The sequence below is a fragment of the Pongo abelii genome, chromosome 1, assembly GCF_028885655.2.
Source record: "Pongo abelii isolate AG06213 chromosome 1, NHGRI_mPonAbe1-v2.0_pri, whole genome shotgun sequence".
Lineage (NCBI taxonomy): Eukaryota > Metazoa > Chordata > Mammalia > Primates > Hominidae > Pongo > Pongo abelii.
In genome coordinates this window covers 111,714,538-111,735,365 of record NC_071985.2, presented here as the reverse complement: position 1 = coordinate 111,735,365, position 20,828 = coordinate 111,714,538, and the positions used below count along the sequence as shown (strand labels likewise).

Genomic DNA, 20,828 nt, shown 5'->3' with positions numbered 1-20,828 from the left:
TGTCACCCAGGCTGGAGTGTAGTGGCACAATCTCAGCTCACTGCAACCTCTGCTTCCTGGGTTCAAGCAATTCTTGTGCTTCAGCCTCCCAAGTAGCTGGGATTACAGGCATGTGCCATCATAGCTAATTTTTGTATTTTTAGTAGAAACGGGGCTTTGCCATGCTGGCCAGGCTGGTCTCAAACTCCTGGCCTCAAGTGATCCACCCGCCTCAGCCTCCCAAAGCGCTGGGATTACAGGCGTGAGCCACCATGCCCAGCCAGGAAGGTATTTATTTTTGAAAAACAGTGTAACAACCTTCTTTCCTTTCCAGTATCAATGGGTTAGGAATTAGTAGGAGCCATTATATATTACAGTAGCAGGCTGACCCATGTTATTAGAGCCAGGGAAGTACATGGGAAAGTACCTGGAACTCCAACATTGATTTGCCCTTGTTGGATTCCAGCATGAATCGGAAGGCACCAATCCCTGTATTTGGGTTGTCAGCTTCCTCCCTGTTGCCCTGGTAGTAGAGGAACAGAAAAGACAAATAGATTTTCAACCAGGATTATCATCTCAAGCAGTACTGTCCAGTAGAAATATAATGCAAGCCACATATTTAATTTAAAATTTCCTGTCTGCCACATTAAAGTAAAAATAAAGAGGTAAGTCCAGGTGCAGTGGCTCATGCCTGTAATCCCAGCACTTTGGGAGGCCAAGGTGGGCGGATCACTTGAGGTCAGGAGTTTGAGACCAGCCTGGCCAACATGGTGAAACCCTGTCTCTACTAAAAATACAAAAATTAGCCGGGCATGGTAGTGGGTGCCTGTAAATCCCAGCTGCTCAGGAGGCTGAGGCAGGAGAATCACTTGAACCTGGGAGGCGGAGATTGCAGAGATCGGGCTACTGCACTCCATCCTGGACAACAGAGCGAGACTCTGTCTCAAAAAAAAAAAAAACACAAGTAAAATTAATTTTAATAATATATCTTATTTAACCCAATATGTTCAAAATATTATTTTTCAACTGTAGTCAGTATAAACATTATTAATGAAATATTTTACATTCTTGTACTGACTTTCTGAAATGTGGTATAAGTGTGGAAATTCTGGGTAGCAGTGTGGTCTCCTGGACATTGGCCTATTGTGTCTTCTATTGGTTATGTAACCCTGCAGGGTTAGAATTAAGACACACTGTCCTGCATTCAAGCCTAGTATGTAAAAAAAACCAATACAGCATAGAAGTTAAGAGCATGGACTGAAGCTCCTACAAATAGCGTGGCCTTGGTAAAGTCACTTAACTTCTCTGTTCTGCAGTTTCCTCTTCTGTAAGATGGGAATAATCATAGAGCTACCTTAAATGATTGTTTTGAGAATTAAATAAAATTTTAAATTAAAAATAAAAATTTATTTATTTATTTTTTGAGACGGAGTCTCACTCTGTCGCTCTGTCGCCCAGGATGGAGTGCAGTGGTGCGATCTTGGCTCACTGCAACCTCCGCCTCCTGGGTTCAAGTGATTCTCCTGCCTCAGCCTGCAGGGTAGCTAGGACTATAGGCATGCGCCACCACGCCCGGCTAATTTTTTTATTTTTAGTAGAGACGGGGTTTCACCATGTTGGCCAGGCTGGTCCTGAACCCCTGACCTTAGGTGATCTGCCTGCCTTGGCCTTCCAAAGTGCTGGGATTACAGGCGTGAGCCACTGTGACTGGCCCAGCATTTACATTGTATTAGGTATTATAAGTACTCTAGAGATGATTTAGAGCATTCATTCAGGAGGATGTGCATAGGTTATATGTAAATACTGTACTTTTTTTTTTTTTTTGAGACTGTGTCTCATTCTGTCTGTCACCCTGGCTAGAATACAGTGGATGGTCACTGCAGCCTCAACCTCCCCGGGATCAAGTGATCCTCTTGCCTCAGCCTCCCAAGTAGCTGGGATCACAGTCAAGTGCCTCCATACTCGGCTAATTATTTTATTATTTTTTTGTAGAGATGAAGTCTCCTTATGTTGCCCAGGCTGTACTGTGCTATTTTATATGAAGGACTTGAGCATCCTTGGGTTTAGGTGTCCTCGAGAGATCCTAGAACCAATCCCACACAGATCCCAAAGGAAGACTATGGAACCATAATTTTTTTTTTTTTTGAGATGAAGTCTCACTCTGTCGCCCAGGCCAGAGTGCAGTGGTGCGATCTCGGTTCACTGCAACCTCCATCTCCTGGGTTCAAGCAATTTTCCTACCTCAGCCTCCCATGTAGCTGGGACTACAGGTGTGCACAACCATGCCTGGCTAATTTTTGTATTTTTTAGTAGAGATGGGGTTTTGACACGTTGGCCAGTCTGGTCTCGAACTCCTGACCTCAGGTGATCTGCTCACCTCAGCCTTCCAAAGTGCTGGGATTACAGGCATGAACCTCAGCGCCCAGCCAGAAACCATAATTGCTTTCTTTTTTCTTTTCTTTTTTTTTTTTTTTTTTTTGAGACAGGGTCTCACTTTGTCACCGAGGCTGGAGTGCAGTAGTGCAATCTTGGCTCACTGCAGCCTTGACCTCCTCACTCAAGTGATACTCCTGTCTCAGACCCCCAAATAGCTGGGACTACAAGACGCGTGCCCTCATACCCAGATAATTGTTTGTGTTTTTTTGTAGAGATGGAGTTTCGCCATGCTGCCCAGGCTGGTCTCCAACTCCTGAGCTCAAGTGATCTGCCCGCCTCAGTCCCCCAAAGTGCTAGGATTACAGGCGTGAGCCACCACACCTGGCCTAGAACCATAATTTCAATAACAATGAATTTAGTTATTTATTTTTTGAGACAGAATTTTGCTCTTGTCACTCTAAGCTGGAGTGCAATAGCACAATCTCAGCTCACTGCAACCTCCGCCTCCTGGTTCAAGTGAGTCTCCTGCCTCAGCCTCCCAAATAGCTCGAATTACAGGCGCCCGCCACCACACCCAGCTAATTTTTATATTTTTAGTAGAGGCGGGGTTTCACCATGTTGGCCAGCCTGGTCTTGAACTCCTGACCTCAGACAATCCGCCCACCTCAGCCTCCTAAAGTGCTGGGATTACAGGCGTGAGCCACCACATCAACAATGAATTTAGAGCCCATGATCAGATAAATACTGCACATCCTACTTTCCATAATCCACAGTTTCTTTTTTTTTCCTTTCCTTTTCTTTTTTTTGAGACAGGGTCTCACGTTGTTGCCCAGGATGGCGTGCAATGGAATGATCTCAGCTCACTGCACCTCCATCTCCCAGGTTCAAGCGAGTCTCATTCTTCAGCCTCCTTAGTAGCTGGCATTACAGGCATGTGCCACAATATTTCTTTTTTTTCTTTTTCGAGACACAGTCTCGCTGTGTCACCAGGCTAGAGTGCAATGGCATGATCTCGGCTCACTGCAACCTCTGCCTTCCAGGTTCAAGTGATTCTCCTGCCTCAGCCTCCCGAGTAGCTGGGACTACAGGCGCACACCACCACACCTGGCTAATTTTTTTTTCTTTTTTTTTTTTTTTTTTTAGTAGAGACGGGGTTTCACCATGTCAGCCAGATGGTCTCGATCTCTTGACCTCGTGATCTGCCCGCCTCAGCCTCTGAAAATGCTGGGATTACAGGCATGAGCCACCGTGCCTGGCCAATTTTTCTATTTTTAGTAGAAATGGGGTTTTGCCATGTTGGCCAGGCTGGTCTCGAACTCCTGACCTCAAGTGATCTACTGGCATCCACTCCACAATGTGCTAAGATTACAAGCATGAGCCATTGCGCCTAGCCCTGTTTCATTTTATAATACCATTAGGTGACCTAAAAGTAGCAAATGTACTTTCCAAAAAATTTTAGCTGGCTTTTTCTTTTTTTATTTGGTTTGGATTAATATAAAAATGTTTTCATTCCCTGCAGATGCTGTTGACTGGGGCAAAGAATAATGGGAGAAAAACAGCTGAGTCCTAAATAACAGAGGGAAACCAACTTTCAATAAAGTATTCAACAACTAACCCACAAAGCAGATAACTGAAGTAATTTAGTATATGTAATTACATCTTTTTTTTTTTTTTGAGGCGGAGTCTTGCTCTGTCACCCAGGCTGGAGTGCAATGGCACAATCTCAGCTCACTGCAACCTCTGCCTCCCAGGTTCAAGCAATTCTCCTGCCTCAGCCTCCCGAGTAGCTGGGATTACAGGCGCCCACCACTGCGCCCAGCTAACTTTTGTATTTTTAGTAGAGATGGGATTTTGCCATGTTAGCCAGGCTGGTTTCAAACTCCTGGTCTCAGATGATCCGCCTGCCTCAGCCTCCCAAAGTGCTAGGATTACAGGCATGAGCCACTGCACCCGGCCTGTAATTACATCTTAATTAAATGCAAATAGAACAGATACTTGGTCTGACTATCAATGAATTTGTGGAGAGGAAGGAAGATGGCAGTGTTAATTTCTAAGATGTAACTAAATTAAGTCAACTGGGGTTCTAATCTTGGCGTGACCACTTACTAGCTATATCATGTTAAGCAACACTTCACTTCTGTGTTTTTAGTCTCCTCATCTGTAAAATAGGGGTAATAATAGTACTTATACCTCATAAGATTGTTGTGATGATCAAATGAGGTAAAATGCATATAAATCCCCTAGAACACTCCTTGCCACAAGGTAAATACTCAATTAGGATTAATTATGGTTATTCTTCTTTTTTGAGATGGAGTCTCACTCTGTCGCCCAGGCTGGAGTGCAGTGGCGCAATCTCGGCTCACTACAAACTCCGCCTCCCGGGTTCAAGCCTCTCCTGCCTCAGGCTCCTGAGTAGCTGGGACTACAGGCGCCCCCCACCACGCCCGGCTAATTTTTTTTATTTTTAGTAGAGATGGGGTTTCACCGTGTTAACCAGGATGGTCTCGATCTCCTGACTTCGTGATCTGCCTGCCTCAGCCTCCCAAAGTGCTGGGATTACAGGCGTGAGCCACCGCGCCTGGATAATTATGGTTATTCTTATCATCATCATTTGAAAGAACAGTTGTAAATAAATAGAGTAAATAAATTATCCTCCTTGTTCCTAAAAAGGCGTTTTGTTATAAAAGGCTTCTTAATCAATAAGATGAAGTAATGGAGGCAGGAGACAAGTGACAATAAAAAACAGTCATAAAAAAAGAACTGCAGAAACTAAGGTCTTAACCCAAATTAGCAAAAGCAAAATTCAAGCTCAATTTTCATTTTGGAATAGCTGTACAATTCCATAAATCTGCAATTAAAGGTGTCTAGATACTAAAGAGACACAATGAAAGAGACAAAACAACAAAAAACACATAAACACAGATACAGAATTAGAGACTGAGACAGGTGGAGCACATGACACAATAGACTGACAGAGAATAAACCAAAAGAACAGAGAGGTGGACCAGAAAGAAAACAAGAATTCATGCTCTGTTTCACAGTAATTTACGACTTCCCAAGCAGCCAGTTCTCCCATCTCCCACTCTCCTTCCTTCCAGCTCCATACAACTTACATTGAAAGATGCCAGGGCCTCAGAGACACTCTTCTCGATAAACTCATCAGTGATTCTTCGGGAAGGATGTTCATTAAACACAGAATTCATTAGCGCAATCTTTGCAGCACTCCTCCGGGCCTCAGCTTTTGTGGGGCAAAACTAGGCAGGGGAGAAAGAGTGAGAATATGTGTATTTGTGCATATGAGAGAGATGAAGGAACAGTGGGAGGGAAACACTTCAGATAGAAAACACTTGGACACTCTTTGGATAAATCAGTTGTGTTCAACACACTCTCCCAAGGTTTTTATGGTAAAGTGGTTGGGATGTTTGGAAACATAATTTTGATTCAACATCCTGAAGTCATTAAGGAACTGGGAGAGGGCTGTAGCTCATACCAAACTGAATGCAGAATGAGGAAGGCTGCTTAAGTCAGCATATAATCACTGAACCTGAAAAATACCCCTGTTTAAATTGTCGACAGAATTAATTACTCAAAAGTCAGATTCTGGCCGGCTTAATAGAAATCTGTATCTTGTTCTGCAGACAGGTAAGGTTTTTTGGATTCCTCTAGATAACCCAAGATTAGAACCAAAGCTGTGTCTAGGCTGCTTCTACAGAGGAGGCCACTGGTCTCTATCAGAAGCACCCATCTTGGAATCTTGGACTTCATTTTTAGCTGTGAGCAGGCATTTTCTCAGATAATGTAGTGAGCCAAAGGAGCTATCCCTGAGAAGGGTTTAAGTCTGAAGGAGGAATTTATAGACTTCTTTTTTTCCCCCAGTGGAAACAAAGAGGAGAGGAGTAACTAAGGGAAGGAAAGCTTACTTAAGAAGGAGAAAAATAAAAATTAATTCATGTTTTTATATTGTATCCAACATAGGTATCATAGAACAAGTCTGATCTGCAAAAGTCTCAAAATTATTCAACTTCAGATCTCTAGCCACCATAGTATTCCTTTATAATTCATCGTTATTGGCTGTCTCAAAGGCCTCTTTGCCCTATGTCATTTATGAGTAATTAGAGGAAACGAAGAAAGTGATGTTGCAGTTTTTAAAAGTAGACCAAGGCCGGGCTTGGTGGCTCACACTTGTAATCCCAGCACTTTGGGAGGCCAAGGCAGGAGGATCGTTTGAGCCCAGGAATTCAAGACTAACCTGGGCAACATAGCAAGACCCCTGTCTCTACCAGAAAAAAAAAAAAAGAAAAAATTAGCCAGGCATGGTGACACATGCCTGTAGTCCCAGCTACTCAGGAGGCTGAGGCAGAAGGATCACTTGAGCCAGGAGTTCCAGGCTGCAGTGAATTATGATCACACCACTACACTCCAGCCTGGGTGACAGAGTGAGACTCTGTCTCTAAAAGAAAACTTAAAATAAAAAGTAGACCAGGGATTGGGCATGGTGGCTCATGCCTGTAATCCCAGCACTTTGGGAGGCTAAGGTGGGAGGATCACTTGAGGCCAGGAGTTTGAGACCAGCCTGGGCAACATAGTGAGATGCCAACTCTACAAAAAATTTAAAAATTAGCTGGGCATGGTTGTGGTGCACACCTGTGGTCCCAGCTAATCAGGAGGTTGAGGTGGAAGGATCACTTGAGCCCAGGAGTCAAGGCTGCAGTGAGCTATGATTGTGCCACTACACTCCAGCCTGGGCAACAGAGCACAACTCTGTCTTAAAAAAACAATAAATAAGTAGACCAGGATGTGTTTAGTACTTAAGCATCCCTACTATCAATAATTCCTAATTTGTATTAACTGACAGGCTCTCTGAGACAACATATGAAGCTTGGTAAGTAAGTCCTAAGTCTTCCCAGTGCTTCAATTGGTCTGTTTCTATTTGTCTGTTACTAGCTTGCTGGCCTGCTCTATAGTGCTGTTGCTTAAAAAGTCATCTGTGAAGAAAACCAGTGGGAGAAATTTCACCTGCCAAAATGGATAAAGAGGTATAAACTCAAACCCACCTTGAATTTGAGCAGTTATGGACATGCCCTTGCTCAGTATATCAGACTATCAACACCCAGCCCATGTTCTAATCTAGCTTCAGTTATTGCACCCTGCCCCTGGCCAGGCGAGGTGGCTCACACCTGTAATCCCAGCACTTTGGGAGGCTGAGGTGAAAGGACTGCTTGAGCTCAGGAGTTTGCGACCAGCCTAGGAAACATGGCAAAACTCCATATCTACCAAAAATACATAAATTAGCCAGGCATGGTGGCACATACCTGCGGCCCCAGCTATTCGGGAGGCTGAGGTGGGAGGATCACTTGAGCCCACAAAGTTAAGGCTGCAGTGAGCCATGATTGTGCCACTGTACTTCAGTTTGGGTGACAGAGTGAGGCCCTGTCTCAAGAAAGAAAAAAAAAAAAAAGCTGGACGAGGTGGCTCATACCTGTAATCCCAGCACTTTGGGAAGCTGAGGCAGGCAGATCACCTGAGGTCAGGAGTTCAAGACCAGCCTGGCCAACATGGCAAAATAATACAAAAATACAAAAATTAGCTGGGTGTGGTGGCGGGAGGCAGAGGCAGGGAGAATTGCTTGAACCTGGGATGTGGCGGTTACAGTAAGCCGAGATCACACCACTGCACTCCAGCCTGGGCGACAGAGCAAGACTCTGTCTCAAAAAAAAAAAAAAGTTTAGGCTAAAAGGCCAAGAAAGACAATTCTACTCTTTCCAAAAATAACAGAAATCAAATTACTATAATGTTTCAGTTATGGGCATCGTCATAAAATTTTCAAGTCATTCAATAATGTAATGAGGTGGGAAGAAGAAGGAAAGATCAGCCAGGCACGGTGGCTCACGCCTGTAATTCCAGCACCTTGGGAGGCCGAGGTGGGCGGATTGCTTGAGGTCAGGAGTTCGAGACCAGCCTGGCCAACAAGGCGAAAGCCCGTCTCTACTAAAAATACAAAAAATTAGCTGGGCGTGGTGGCAGGTGCCTGTATTCCCAGCTACTTGGGAGGCTGAGGCAGGGAGAATCGCTTCAACCCGGGAGGCAGAGGTTGCAGTGAGCTGAGATCGGGCCGTTGTACTCCAGCCTGGGCAACAGAGCGAGACTCTATCTCAAAAAAAAAAAAAAAAAAAAGAAGAAGAAGGAAAGATCTTATTCTCTTAGAAGTGAAAGCATAGGCTGGGTGCGGTGGCTCACACTTGTAATCCCAGCACTTTGGGAGGCCAAGGCGGGTGGATTACAAGGTCAGGAGATTGAGACCATCCTGGCTAACATGGTGAAACCCTGTCTCTACTAAAAATACCAAAAAAAAAAAAAAAAAAAAAATTAGCCAGGGGTGGTGGCATGCGCCTGTAGTCCTAGCTACTGGGGAAGGTGATGCAGGAGAATCACTTGAGCCCAGGAGGCAGAGGTTGCAGTGAGCCAAGATCGTACCACTGCACTCTAGTCTGGGTGACAGAGCAAGACTCCATCTCAAAAAAAAAAAAACAAAAAAAACAAGTGAAAGCATAAACATTTGTCATCTTGGATATATATTTATTTCTCTGAAATGATTGAAGTTCTTTTTTTTTTTTTTTTTTTTTTTTGAGCCAGAGTCTCGCTCTGTTGCCCAGGCTAGAGTGCCGTGGTGCAATCTCGGATCACTGCAATCTCAGCCTCCGGAGTTCAAGCAATTCTCCTGGCTCAGCCTCCTAAGTAGCTGGGATTACAGGCATGCACCACCACACCCAGTTAATTTTTGTATTTTTAGTAGAGACGGGGTTTCACCATGTTGGTCAGGCTGGTCTCAAACTCCTGACCTCGTGATCCACCTGCCTCGGCCTCCCAGAGTGCTGGGATTTACAGGTGTGAGCCACTGTGCCCGGCCTGAAATGACTGAAGCTCTACGGGAAAAAATTTCATCACCTGATTTGAAATGAAGCTTCCTTAGGACTGCTTCTGTTTGAGGCAGAAGCTAAGCTGCAATGGCACTCATTCATGCAACAGACATATTATTTGCCTACTATCTGCTAGGCACTAAGTGGGTGGTAGGGATTTAACAAGAAAGAAGACAGACACTATCTTTGCCTCTATGGAACATAGTCCACTAGGAGAGACAAACAATTATGATATGTTGTAATAAGTGATATGATAGGGGAAGTTCAAGGTGCTATGCAGACACACAGTAGGGCCTTTAACCTTGTCTAAGGGTTACGCAAACCATATGAAAAACAGAACAAAGGTGTTTATTATTTTCGCTAAATTCCATTTCAGACTTTTAAGTTGACATTTCAGAAGGCTGCCTCCCTGTCTGCAATGTAAAAAATCCATCTTTGATGAGAATATTCATACTAGTACATAATTTTTCACTACTACCCCATAATGGCAACCATTCTTTTCATCATCATAGGTATTTCACATAATTGTAGAATGTTAGTAATAGAAAAGACTTTAGAAATAATCTAACCTATCTCCTTCATGTTATAGATGGGAAAAGTGAGGCCCAGAGATTTGCCCCATTGATATTTAGAAGAATATGAATTTGGATCTCCTAACTCTTAGATGAGTACTGTTTCCACCATACATAGTCCCTCCGATTTGACCTCTTAGAGACCTCCAACATTGCTTTCTTCAGTAATTGCCTATGAAAAAGTACTGGAGGCAAGGAATATTGTTCTATATCCTCAATAAGAGATGGAAGAAAGTTGGAATGCAATAACTGAAGCCAGATTGGAACATGGGTTGGATGCTGGTAGTCGGATATACTGAGCAAGGGGACATTCATTACTGCTCAGATTCAAAATGGGTTTGAGTTTTTGAAAGGAAAGCATGCTACTGAGGTTCTACTATGGTCAAATTGGCCTCAGATGCTTGCCAGAATAATTTTCCCAGAATTGCTTTAGGTCCTCAAATATATGATTTCAGGCAGTTTAATGGCCAAAGTGGTGGAGAAAGCCGTTACTAACATCTAAGCATTTACCTTTGCTACTGCCACCTCACAACTCTTACCTGGAAACTCCCAAAGCAACTTCCCCCAGGCAGGGTGACATAGCAGACATAAGGAGGGCTGTTGGAGGGAACCATCTCATAAACCACTAGAGCCCCATTCTTTAAGTCAGCACCACGGGACTGCTTCATCTGCCAGAATTCCTGAAGTGCCTCCACCACATTCACTATAAAAGAGAAGTAGTTAAGTTCAGCAATGAATGAGAACACCTCCAAGTGGTGCTATACTTCAATACAGTACCTATAACCTGTACCTACATTAAGAGTCTGCCCCTTAGCTCCCTACCTATCACCATTTAAAAGCATTTAAATTAATAAACCTAGACTGTGATTAAGTTAATTTGCCTAGAAAGACCAGAGTATGCCTGCCCTCCTCCACCACTTTTCTGGTTCACATTTTATTTTATTTAAATTTTTTTCACTCCCACCTCCAATCTGAATAGTTCACATTTTAACTTAGTCCTAGAATAACTTAAATATTGAAGGCAGAGTTCCCAATGTCAGCAGACCATTATCACTGCCTGATGAAATACAAGCAGATTATTCCAAAATTGGTTAGCTGGCCCAGGATGATAATAACCACCACAATAAGTGCTAACATGTATTGAACACTTACTGTATGTCAGGCACTTCTGTAACTGCTTTACGTGTTTAATCACAGCAACTTTATGAAGCAGATATTTTTACTATCCATATTTTACAGATGAGGGAAATGAGGTATAGAGAGGTTAAATAACTTGCCCAAGGTTATGCTAGGAGAAAGTAGCAGTTTGAGTATTCAAACTCAAGCAGTCTTGGTTCCAATGAATATTCTTTTATGCAATACTGCTGGCTCAAGGAAATATAGCCCTAATAACCATTCTCGAGCCTGTGCTTCTAGTGAGCACATCCATTGCCAGATTCCTTTTCCAACCCAGAATACTATGTATATACTATGAGTGAGAGAAGCCAGGGCATGGGGGTGGGAGAGAAAACTCTTTTGAGGCTTTACCTGGGTATAAATGATTTTTGGAGGAACCATATGGTGAGATGCAAAGCAATGCAATGGGAAGCAATTGGAGGACTTTAAAAAGAAGCACTCCTCCATGGGTCAGTCTCTCATGCTCCTTCACATCTTGCTAGGTATGCCAAGATTGCAAATCCCTGACTGCTCTTTACTTGGGCTATTTTTCAGGACTGTGCTTGCAGCAAGAAATATTGAGGGAAGAGGTACTATCTTCACTCAGATAAAGAACACGCTTTCTTCAACTTGTTGTAAAATGGCAAGTTCCCCAAGCTGTGGGTTCCATAAGTGTTCCTCTGTTGTGAAGCAACCCATGGCCTATGCAAGTATCTACCTGAGTCCTCTGCATTGGACTTGGGAGGAGGCAAGGAGAACTAATATAAACATGATGCTCATGCTACTTGCTGTGCTATGAATAATAAATTCCTTTGTCTCTAATCTCAAAGTCTCTTGACTTCTGCCAGCACCCATGAAACAGTAAATGGCTAATTTATTAGTTGTAGGTAGGCTAAAATCAAACTCCAGACCTGACATTGTATTCTAGAACACTTCCTCTCATCCCCTACGTTTTCCTTATGTAGCCTACAGTGTAAAGAGGGAAAGAGATATTAACCAAATCTTAAACAAATGTAAAATTGCAGCTGTGATCAAGTTCTATAAAGGAGTGATAGATGTCGGAGTATCTGACCTAGTTAAGAAGGTCAAAGAAAGCTACCCTGAGGAGGCAATATCTAAGTTCAGGTATGACTAGGAATTCACTAGGCAAGAGGTGAGAGGATAGTGTTCTGTGCGTAAGGAACAGCATGTTCAAAGGCTCGTGATGGCAGGGAACATGATGAATAGAGGGAATTAAGACCATATGGCTATGAAAGAGTGAGTGAGGGGAAGTGTAATGCAAGATGAGGTTGCAAGAGGAGGCAGGGACCAGACCAAGTAGGGCCTTTTAGGCCATGTTAGGGTATTGGCTTTATCCTAGAGCAATAGGAAGCAATTGGAGGACTTTAAAATGAAGGGAGTCTTTCTAACTCAGCTCCAAGTAAAAATAACTAATTAAAAAAAAAAAAAAAGAAGGAGGGATGAGATCAGTTTGCTTTTAGAAAAGGATCACATTGACTCTAGGGTTCCAAACATCTCAAATAGTTTTAGCTAAAGCCTCATAATAATAAATTATCACAGGTGCTCTGCAATATCTTGCAACATATTGACCACTCTCCTTTTTTTTTTTTTTTTGAGACAGGATCTCACTCTGTTGCCCAGGCTGGAGTGCAGTGGAGCGATCTCAGCTCACTGCAACCTCCACCTCCCAGGCCCAAGCGATCCTCCAACCTTAGCCTCTGAGTAGCTGGGACCACAGGTGCATGCCACCATGCCCAGCTAATTTTTGCAATTTTTGTAGAGACAGGGTTTCACTACGTTGCCCAGGCTGGTCTCAAACTCCTGAGCTCAAGCAGCCTCCCAAAGTGCTCCTCCTCCACCTTGGCCTCCCAAAGTGCTGGGATTACAGGCGTGAGCCACCACGCCTGGCCTCTCCTCTTCTACTCTTAATCGCAACAAAGTCTCATTCGTTCTTTCATATTTCCTTAGTTCAGATCTGCCAAGAAGACACCAAGATGGGATAGACAGTTGCAAGAGATTTATCAGGGAGGAAGTAGGAGACGACAAGGAGAGCCTTCTGAGCACAGCAAAGATCTGATGCATGTGGAAGAGAGGGAAAGAAGGAGGTCTAGATATGACAATCTCAGACCGTAGTACAGTTTTTGTTGTTGTTGTTGTTGTTTTCTAGACAGATTCTCACTCTGTCGCCCAGGCTGGAGTGCAGTGGCGCGATCTCAGCTCACTGCAAGCTCCACCTCCCAGGTTCACGTCATTCTCCTGCCTCAGCCTCCCGAGTAGCTGGGACTACCACCACGCCTGGCTAATTTTTTGTATTTTTAGTAGAGACGGGGTTTCACCATGTTAGCCAGGATGATCTTGATCTCCTGACCTCATGATCGGCCCGCCTTGGCCTCCCAAAGTGCTGGGATTACAGGCGCGAGCCACCGCGCCCAGCTGTAGTACAGTTTTAAGAAAGATTTGGCTAAGTCAGTGAGAAGTCCTCATGCCAAAGGAATCCCATATCTCACCAGGATCTGCCTGTGTTAATACCCCTGATGTGCTAGGTCATCGGCTGGGAGCAGCCTACAGGAAGCGTGGTTCCTTCAAATGTGGTTATGGATGCGAATGTGCAACTTTGTGGTGCAAATGTGGTTATGGATGACCCAGAGTGGGCAGTGGCTGAGGCTGTTAGTTATGCTCCCTGCAGCAGGCAATGAGAACTGCACATTTTCATGGCTGTCATATACACGTTAGCAAAACTTTGAGCACTTAATAGGTACATGGCATCATTCTAAGCACTGGGCATGAAAAGAATAACACACAGTTCCTGCAAGCAAGGAATTTATTTTATTTTTGAGTTGGAGTCTCACTCTGTTTCCCAGGCTGGAGTGCAGTGGCGCAATCTCGGCTCACTGCAACGTCTACCTCCCGGGTTCAAGCAATTCTTCTGTCTCAGCCTCTTGAGTAGCTGGGATTATAGGCACATGCTGCCACGCCTGGCTAATTTTTGTATTTTTAGTAGAGACAGGGTTTCACCATATTGGTCAGGCTGGTCTCAAACTCCTCACCTTAGGTGATCCACCTGCCTCAGCCTCCCAAACTGCCGGGATTACAGGCGTGAGCCACCGTGCCCAGCAAGCAAGGAATTTTAAATCAGTGGCCAATAATAAATTATCTCACCTGCTCTGTGACTGAAACAAACACCCATGTACTAGCCTGAGTTGGAGAAGCAGCATAAACTCTTTTTAATAACCTACATTTAACTGACTTTTAAGAATGCTCATTCTTCTGTTAAAAGACAGCATGAGGGCACATGTCATTAGGACCTCCTGAGGCTCTGTCATAGGCAAAAAAAATTAAAATTAAAATTTAAAATTTAAAAAAAGATCCAGCATGAAAAGAAAACTCTCTTTCCTTCCATTGGTTTTGGCAGGGCTCTTCAAAGGTCAATACTGACCAGAAAGCTCAGCCATCTTTGTTCTTTCCATGAGATCTTTTCAGCTCCAGTTCCCTCTTTGAGACAGTTTAGTACAATCACTGGGTGATGGCTCTCTTGACATGCACACAACAGGGAGAATACTGGAATGAAGAGAAAGAGGAGGAGACCACCAATTGGGAAGGTCCTATTAAAAAGCGTATGTTCAGTCTCTATCCAGTTAAACATTTCTTCGCACAGACTAGAGAATCATTTTTTAATGATTACTCAAAGCCAAGGGACATGGGGAGTCTTGATTTTAGAAATGTATGAAATGATAATTGGGTAAAGTGGTCAAGAAAAAAGCAACTAATTGTGATCGCATTTGAAAATGCTTCTAGACTTATGCATTTTTAGAGGTGGAAGGAACTTTAGAGATCATCTAGTCCAATGCTGGCTAAGAAAGAACAGAAGACTTGTTTGAGGTCACATAGCTATGGCAGAGTTGGGGCACAAATCTAGATTTCCGGGGGCCAATATTCTTTCCAATTTGGGAATCTTAACCCAGGCTCCAAGGTCCAGTCCATAGCTGAGCTTCATGGAGGTTCACAAGCTTCCTAAAACTGTTAAGTAAAATTATGTGTGTGTCTCTGTGCATATGAGTATTTGTGCATGTGTATATGTGGAGCACCCACATTTTTTTAATCATATTTTCAAAGAGGAACCATGGATATAATGGTTTACATAAGGATGGCTAAAGAATGGTGAGGTGGGAGGGTAGGAATAACTGAGATATACACATCTGACAATTGCTTTCTCAAAGTCCCTCACAAGAAAGACCAAGATAGGAATATTTCAGTGCTTATACCCTGCTGCTGAATAACAAAAAAGAGAATAATTTAGTTTTTGCCTTTAGGGATAAAATATACGAATGTCTAAGTGGACAGGCTGGGAATGAGAGGTAGTGATCATTTTCAGCCAAAATAAAAACTTTTTTTTTTTTTTTTTGAGACAAAGTCTCGCTCTGTCGCCCAGGCTGGAGTGCAGTAGCATAATCTTGGCTCACGGCAACCTCTACCTCCAAGGTTCAAGCAATTCTCCTGGCTCAGCCTCCCGAGTAGCTGGGATTACAGGCACACGCCACCACACCCAGCTAATTTTTGTATTTTTAAGTAGAGACGGGGTTTTGCCATGTTGGCCAGGCTGGTCTTGAACTCCTGACTTCAGATGATCCTCCCACCTCGGCCTCCCAAAGTGCTGGGATTACAGGTGTGAGTCACCGCACCTAACCTAAAACATTTTTTTTTTTTTTGAGACAAGGTCTCGCTCTATTGCTGAAGCTAGAATTCAGTGGCACAATCACATCTCACTGCAGCCTTGACTTCCTGGGTTCAAGTGATCCTCCCACCTCAGCTCCCTGAGTGGCTGGGACTACAAGATGCATGCCACCATGCCTGGATAATTAAAAAAAAATTTTTCGTAGAGATGGGGTCTCACTATGTTGCCCAGGCTGGTCTCAAACCCTAAGGTTCAAGCAATCCTCCTGCATTGGCCTCCAAAATGCTGGGATTACAGGCATGAGCCATTGTGCCTGGCCAGGATAAAAATATTAAAACAATATACGAAACTACAGTAAAAATTTTATATCATAAGGATAAATACAACCTTGCCAGGAAGGTAATTAACAAAAATAAAATAAAAAAATAATAAATACAACTTTGTGGTGGGGAAGCAGGAATAAAGAGATAATGAAATTAAGAGGTGAGTAAAAAGATTCTCCTTGATCATACAGGATGGCGAGAATAGACTGCCTCTATTCACATTATTATGGAAGATAGGGAAGCTAGTTAACAATAGTTCATCTATTTCCTATTTCAATGTTTAGAAGGTACATCTGCCCCTAGATAGCCCACAGTCCACAGTCTCTTTGGAAGGAGAGGCTGCAAAGTAACAGTGACTTTGGGAGGGTACTCTGGTAGACTGAATAATGCCACCTGCCAAAATGTCCATGTCTTAATCCTTGGAACCTGTGAATGTGACTTTATCTGGCAAAGATTTTGCAGATGAGTTTAAATGATCTGAGATGGGGAGATTACCTAGATTATATAGGTGGGCCCTAAGTGCATTCACAAGTGTCCTTATAAGAGAGAAGCAGGATGGGCACATTGACTCATGCCTATAATTCCAGCACTTTGGGAGGCCAAAGCAGGATGATCACTTGAGGCCAGGAGTTCAAGACCAGCCTGGGCAACATCCTGGGATCTCATCTCTCCAAAAAAATTATTTAAAATCAGCCAGGTGTGGTGACATGCACCTGTAGTCCTAGCTACTTGGGAGGCTGAGGCAGGTGGGAGGATCACTGGAGCCCAGCAGTTCCAGGCTGCAGTGAGCTATGATTGCACCACTGCAGTCCAGCCTAGGCAACACAGCGAGATTCCATTTCTTAAAAAAAAAAAAGGAGGCATATTTGATGAGGAGGAGTCACGGAGGCAGAGATTATAGTGATATAGCAATAAACCACGTAATAAACCAATGTCAGCAGCCACCAGAAGCTGGAAAAGGCAAGGAATGAATTCTCCCCTAGAGCTTCTGGAGGGAGCACGGCCCTGCCAACACCTTGATTTTGGCCCAGTAATACTGATTTTGGACTTCTGGCCTCCAGAACTATGAAAGAACAAATTTCTGTTGGTTTAAGCCACTAAAGTTGTGATAATTTGTTACAGCAGCCACAGGAAACTAATATAGGAACTAATCCAGCATTTCTAAAAGTTGGAAATATTCAGCCCAACCCATTTAACTCCAGTCTTACAGAAAAGAAGCTATCTGTGATTCTGAGGAAAAGGAACAACTAAATAGAAAATCCTACACAAGATTCATTTGTTCAACTTAGTGAAATAACAGGGCAAAATCTCCAATCATGCAGCCATACTGTAACATAAAAGGATAGCAATACTTCCAAAACAACAGGTTTGAAGAGGGAAATGTAGCAATTACAGAGCAAGGAAAGTGAGTTACTCGATCCTGCCAGTTTAGAGATTGCGAGATGTCAAACATGAGAAAGAGACTATATGCCATAGAAAAAAAGGGTGCAAAGGAAATGGCAATGCAGAACGATACCTGTCATTTGCAGTTTTCAAAGCATTTCCAAATGCACAATAGTAGCAACCACACTGAGTACCATGTGCTGCATGCTTTATATTCGTTGTCTCATTTAATCCACACAAAACTATCAGGATAAGTATTATAATACCCATTTTACAAAAAGTAAGCAAGTTAAGGAACAGGCCAGAAGTGGCAGAACCAGGATTTAGAAACAATGTTTGGCTCCAAAGTCAACCCTCTTTGTATTGGGCTGGCCTGCTTTATTACACCATTAATCTTTATACATGCTCTGTAATGTGAACTGTGAGCTCCATCAAGATAGGGAATAAATATCTGCCTTGTCCACCACTGCATCTGGTGATCAATATTTGGTAAATGAATGAAGAGAACAGATGAAGCATAGAGAGATTAAGCAACTTCTCCAAGATCACACATCCAACTATTTGACAGGTCTAGGTCCTCTGATTACAAATCCCATGCACTACAAACTTACCAAGATCCTACAGAACACTGAGCTATGTGTGTATCTTGGGTAAGTGGGTGAGGGAGGCAGATAAAGGACAGGAAAGCTTTTTAAAATAAATAAGTAAATACATACACACATATATACATACATACATACATACATACATACTGATAGCCCACATGAGTGAAGGTAGATCTAAAGACTAACTGGAAAAGGTGAATTTGGAGCATTCAGGAAGAAGATGAAGGATGTCAATTGAAGATGATGTGGTAAAGCATTGCTGGATGAGGGAATGAATTGTCTAGGCAGAGGCTAAAGTAAATTGTATTCAGGGGAATACAGCCATTCCCCCAAATACCATGCCATCAGTCACAAGGGTATGTGAGTACATGCCAGTGGCAGCTTTGCTTAAGAGTTGAAGCAGAGTAAGTGATTCCATGTGGTAAAGGACTTCTGAGCCAAATGGGCAGAGATTCTGCTTGCCTGAAGCTGAACTATCTGCCAGACTCTCCTAAAGTACTGGCTGGACACCCAGACTGGAAATGAGAAACTCAAGAATAATGAGAAAGACTGCGATGGGAGGTGGGGAGATAGGAAAGAAAATCACCACAAAGTCTGGAGCCTGATTAATTGCCCTTTGTCAGCACAATCCCCTTGTTCTCTCATCCTTGCTAAGGAAATGAAAGTTTTTACAGAATGCCCAGTTTAGGAGCCAAAGCAGAGGCTCTCCAGGTAACACAGACAAGAAAAAGGGTGTACTCCTCTATAATTGTTAATAAATGCCTGTAAGTTTCCAAGAGGAAGTCTTCAGATTTAGTGTGACCACTCTAGGCTACTCCTGTGCCCAGAGGCAAAGACCTTCCCTTGATCTTGACTTAAGAGACTTGAAGCAGCAGGATAGTAGCTAATAGCAGTTCCATCACATAGCCTTGTTAAATCTTGGGATTACATTGGAAAAATAATATTTCCTCATGAGTTTCGGATTCATCCATTTGTATCCCCAGCACCTAGCAGAGTTCCTGTCTTATAACAGGAGTTCAAATTGTATGAAGAACAAAGGGAAATTGATGATGAATGAATCATTAGGCACGTATAGCAAAATGGCTCTAAAAATCTGTTTTCATAGGAATTTTTGGGTTTACATTATTAGGATTTAAGAGTGGGAAAAAGTGAAGCATGTTCTACTTAAGAAACTAAGAACCAACAAATTTGAGATAATAATCATTTTTAGGTTATATGTCATTTGCAATGTCTCTGTTAATCCATATTGTAACCCTTGAAGAAACTGAAGCTCAGTGAAATTAAGTCCCTTCCCCAAAGATTTGGCTGGTAAGTGACAAAGAACTCCAAAGCCCGTGTGTGCTCTTTTCACTAAACTTTCTTAAAAAAAGAAAATCTACAGAAAAGCCCTATAACTTCTCTCTCTATTATTGTTAAACAGAAAGTTAAAGATATAGTCACTTCCAGGTCAGGCAGGACCTGGCCAAACAGACAGAAGGGATGTCTTGTAATTTCCAGGCTTAAATTCTGTATTCCACATCCTTCACTATATATTCCTTATTACTTACACTATAAATCTGGAACTCAAACTCAGACAGGAAACTACACTAGTTAAACGAAAACAACAAAGAAAACCCTCACATCCCTCTTTCCAGAAATTAGACGAAGTTTTCTAACTGAAAGAGAGTTTCTAACCTGGCACATTTCCACAGAATGTAACATTGAAAGAGCCAAGTCCTGGGATTTATCCTCAGTTCCTGGGCAAGGGCCAGGAAAACAGAGCCAGACAGAAAGGCTGGAGTTGTGAGTCTCCATACTAAAAAAGATACCAAAGTAAGGTACTAAGCCACAGGAAGCTGGTGTGAGTTCAGTGGTACAGGTCCGGATTTAAATACACAATTACTATGAGTGACTTGTGAAGGCACTACCTAGTTCCCCAGTAAATCTGAAGTTGCACTGAAATTTCAGAGTGAAGGTAAGTAAGTAAAGAATTTAACAGTCAAGGTTAAGGAGCTGGAGCAAATTAACAGGTGAGTCCAGGAATTGCAGAGATCACAGAGGAAAGATTGAGAGGGTATGGATGAGAAATTGGATCTGAAATAAAAGACAGGATCCCACACAATGGGGACTGGTTCTCAAAGGCAGAGAGATGTTAAGGTATTAAGCTGGAGGAGGAATTCCATTTCTAAAGGAGAAAAGCTTAGGAAGAAAAGAGGATTGTATCTGAAAAAGGGTCCCTGGAGAATATATTAATAACTCAGTAAAGGGGAGGAGGTAGGAGGCTTAAACGTGTGTATGAGTGTGTGCGTCTGTGCGTGTGCGTAGCCCAGAAGGAAACTCCCCAAAAGGAAATGCATGTGAGGGCTCCACGCCAGGAAAAGCGATCCGGAGGACTGTGGGAGCAAGGCTGCCTCACAGAGGGTGTCGCGCAGGAGGCCAGACCCGCAGACTCACCTCGGCCATAGCCCTGCGTGTGCTTGGCGAAGCTCCTCACCACGGCCTCCACGGCCTCTCGCAGCACTGCCGGGCTGCCGGCGGCGCCGGGGGGCAGGGGTAGTCCTGGGGCCCCAGACAGGAGCAGCGGCGGCGGGGGCGGTGCGGGAGGCGGCGGGGCAGGCGGGGGGCCCGCAGGGGGTGTGGCGGTGGCAGCCGCGGCCCCAGTCACTCCGGGCCGCAGCGCTCGGAGAGTGCCCCTCCCGCTGGTGCCCACACCAGGCTGCAGCCGCTGCGCTCGCATCGTCTCCATCCCGGCCGCCAATGGAGTAGCGCCCCGGAGCCTGCCAGCCTGCCGAGATAACGGTCCCAACCACCCCAGTCAGCTAGCGCCTGGGGACTGAGGGCGGCGCCAGGGCCGAACCTTCAGTCAA

The 20,828-nt window shown here is 43.7% G+C and overlaps 2 protein-coding genes and 1 long non-coding RNA gene across 4 annotated transcripts in view; 1 reads left to right on the top strand and 2 right to left on the bottom strand.

The window, feature by feature from the left end:
• The window catches only part of LOC134760454 (uncharacterized), a 21,326-nt gene extending 9,513 nt beyond the window's left edge, over window positions 1–11,813 (top strand). The window contains exons 2-4 of the long non-coding RNA XR_010137904.1: window positions 3,875–3,990; window positions 7,300–7,391; window positions 11,555–11,813. This is a non-coding gene — a long non-coding RNA (uncharacterized LOC134760454). The remainder of the gene's footprint in view (window positions 1–3,874; window positions 3,991–7,299; window positions 7,392–11,554) is intronic.
• LOC100447686 (neuroblastoma breakpoint family member 12) overlaps window positions 1–20,828 on the bottom strand; it is a 2,265,351-nt gene that overhangs the window by 457,040 nt on the left and 1,787,483 nt on the right.
• The window catches only part of LIX1L (limb and CNS expressed 1 like), a 24,564-nt gene extending 3,736 nt beyond the window's left edge, over window positions 1–20,828 (bottom strand). The window contains exons 1-4 of one of the 2 annotated variants that reach the window (XM_002810314.6): window positions 20,416–20,828; window positions 10,384–10,547; window positions 5,469–5,609; window positions 407–502 (exon numbers count right to left, since the gene is read on the bottom strand). In XM_002810314.6, coding sequence (XP_002810360.1) covers window positions 407–502; window positions 5,469–5,609; window positions 10,384–10,547; window positions 20,416–20,707 — 693 coding nt within the window. In that variant the 5' untranslated portion in view covers window positions 20,708–20,828. The remainder of the gene's footprint in view (window positions 1–406; window positions 503–5,468; window positions 5,610–10,383; window positions 10,548–20,415) is intronic. The other variant, XM_054553625.2, reaches the window with a different exon arrangement.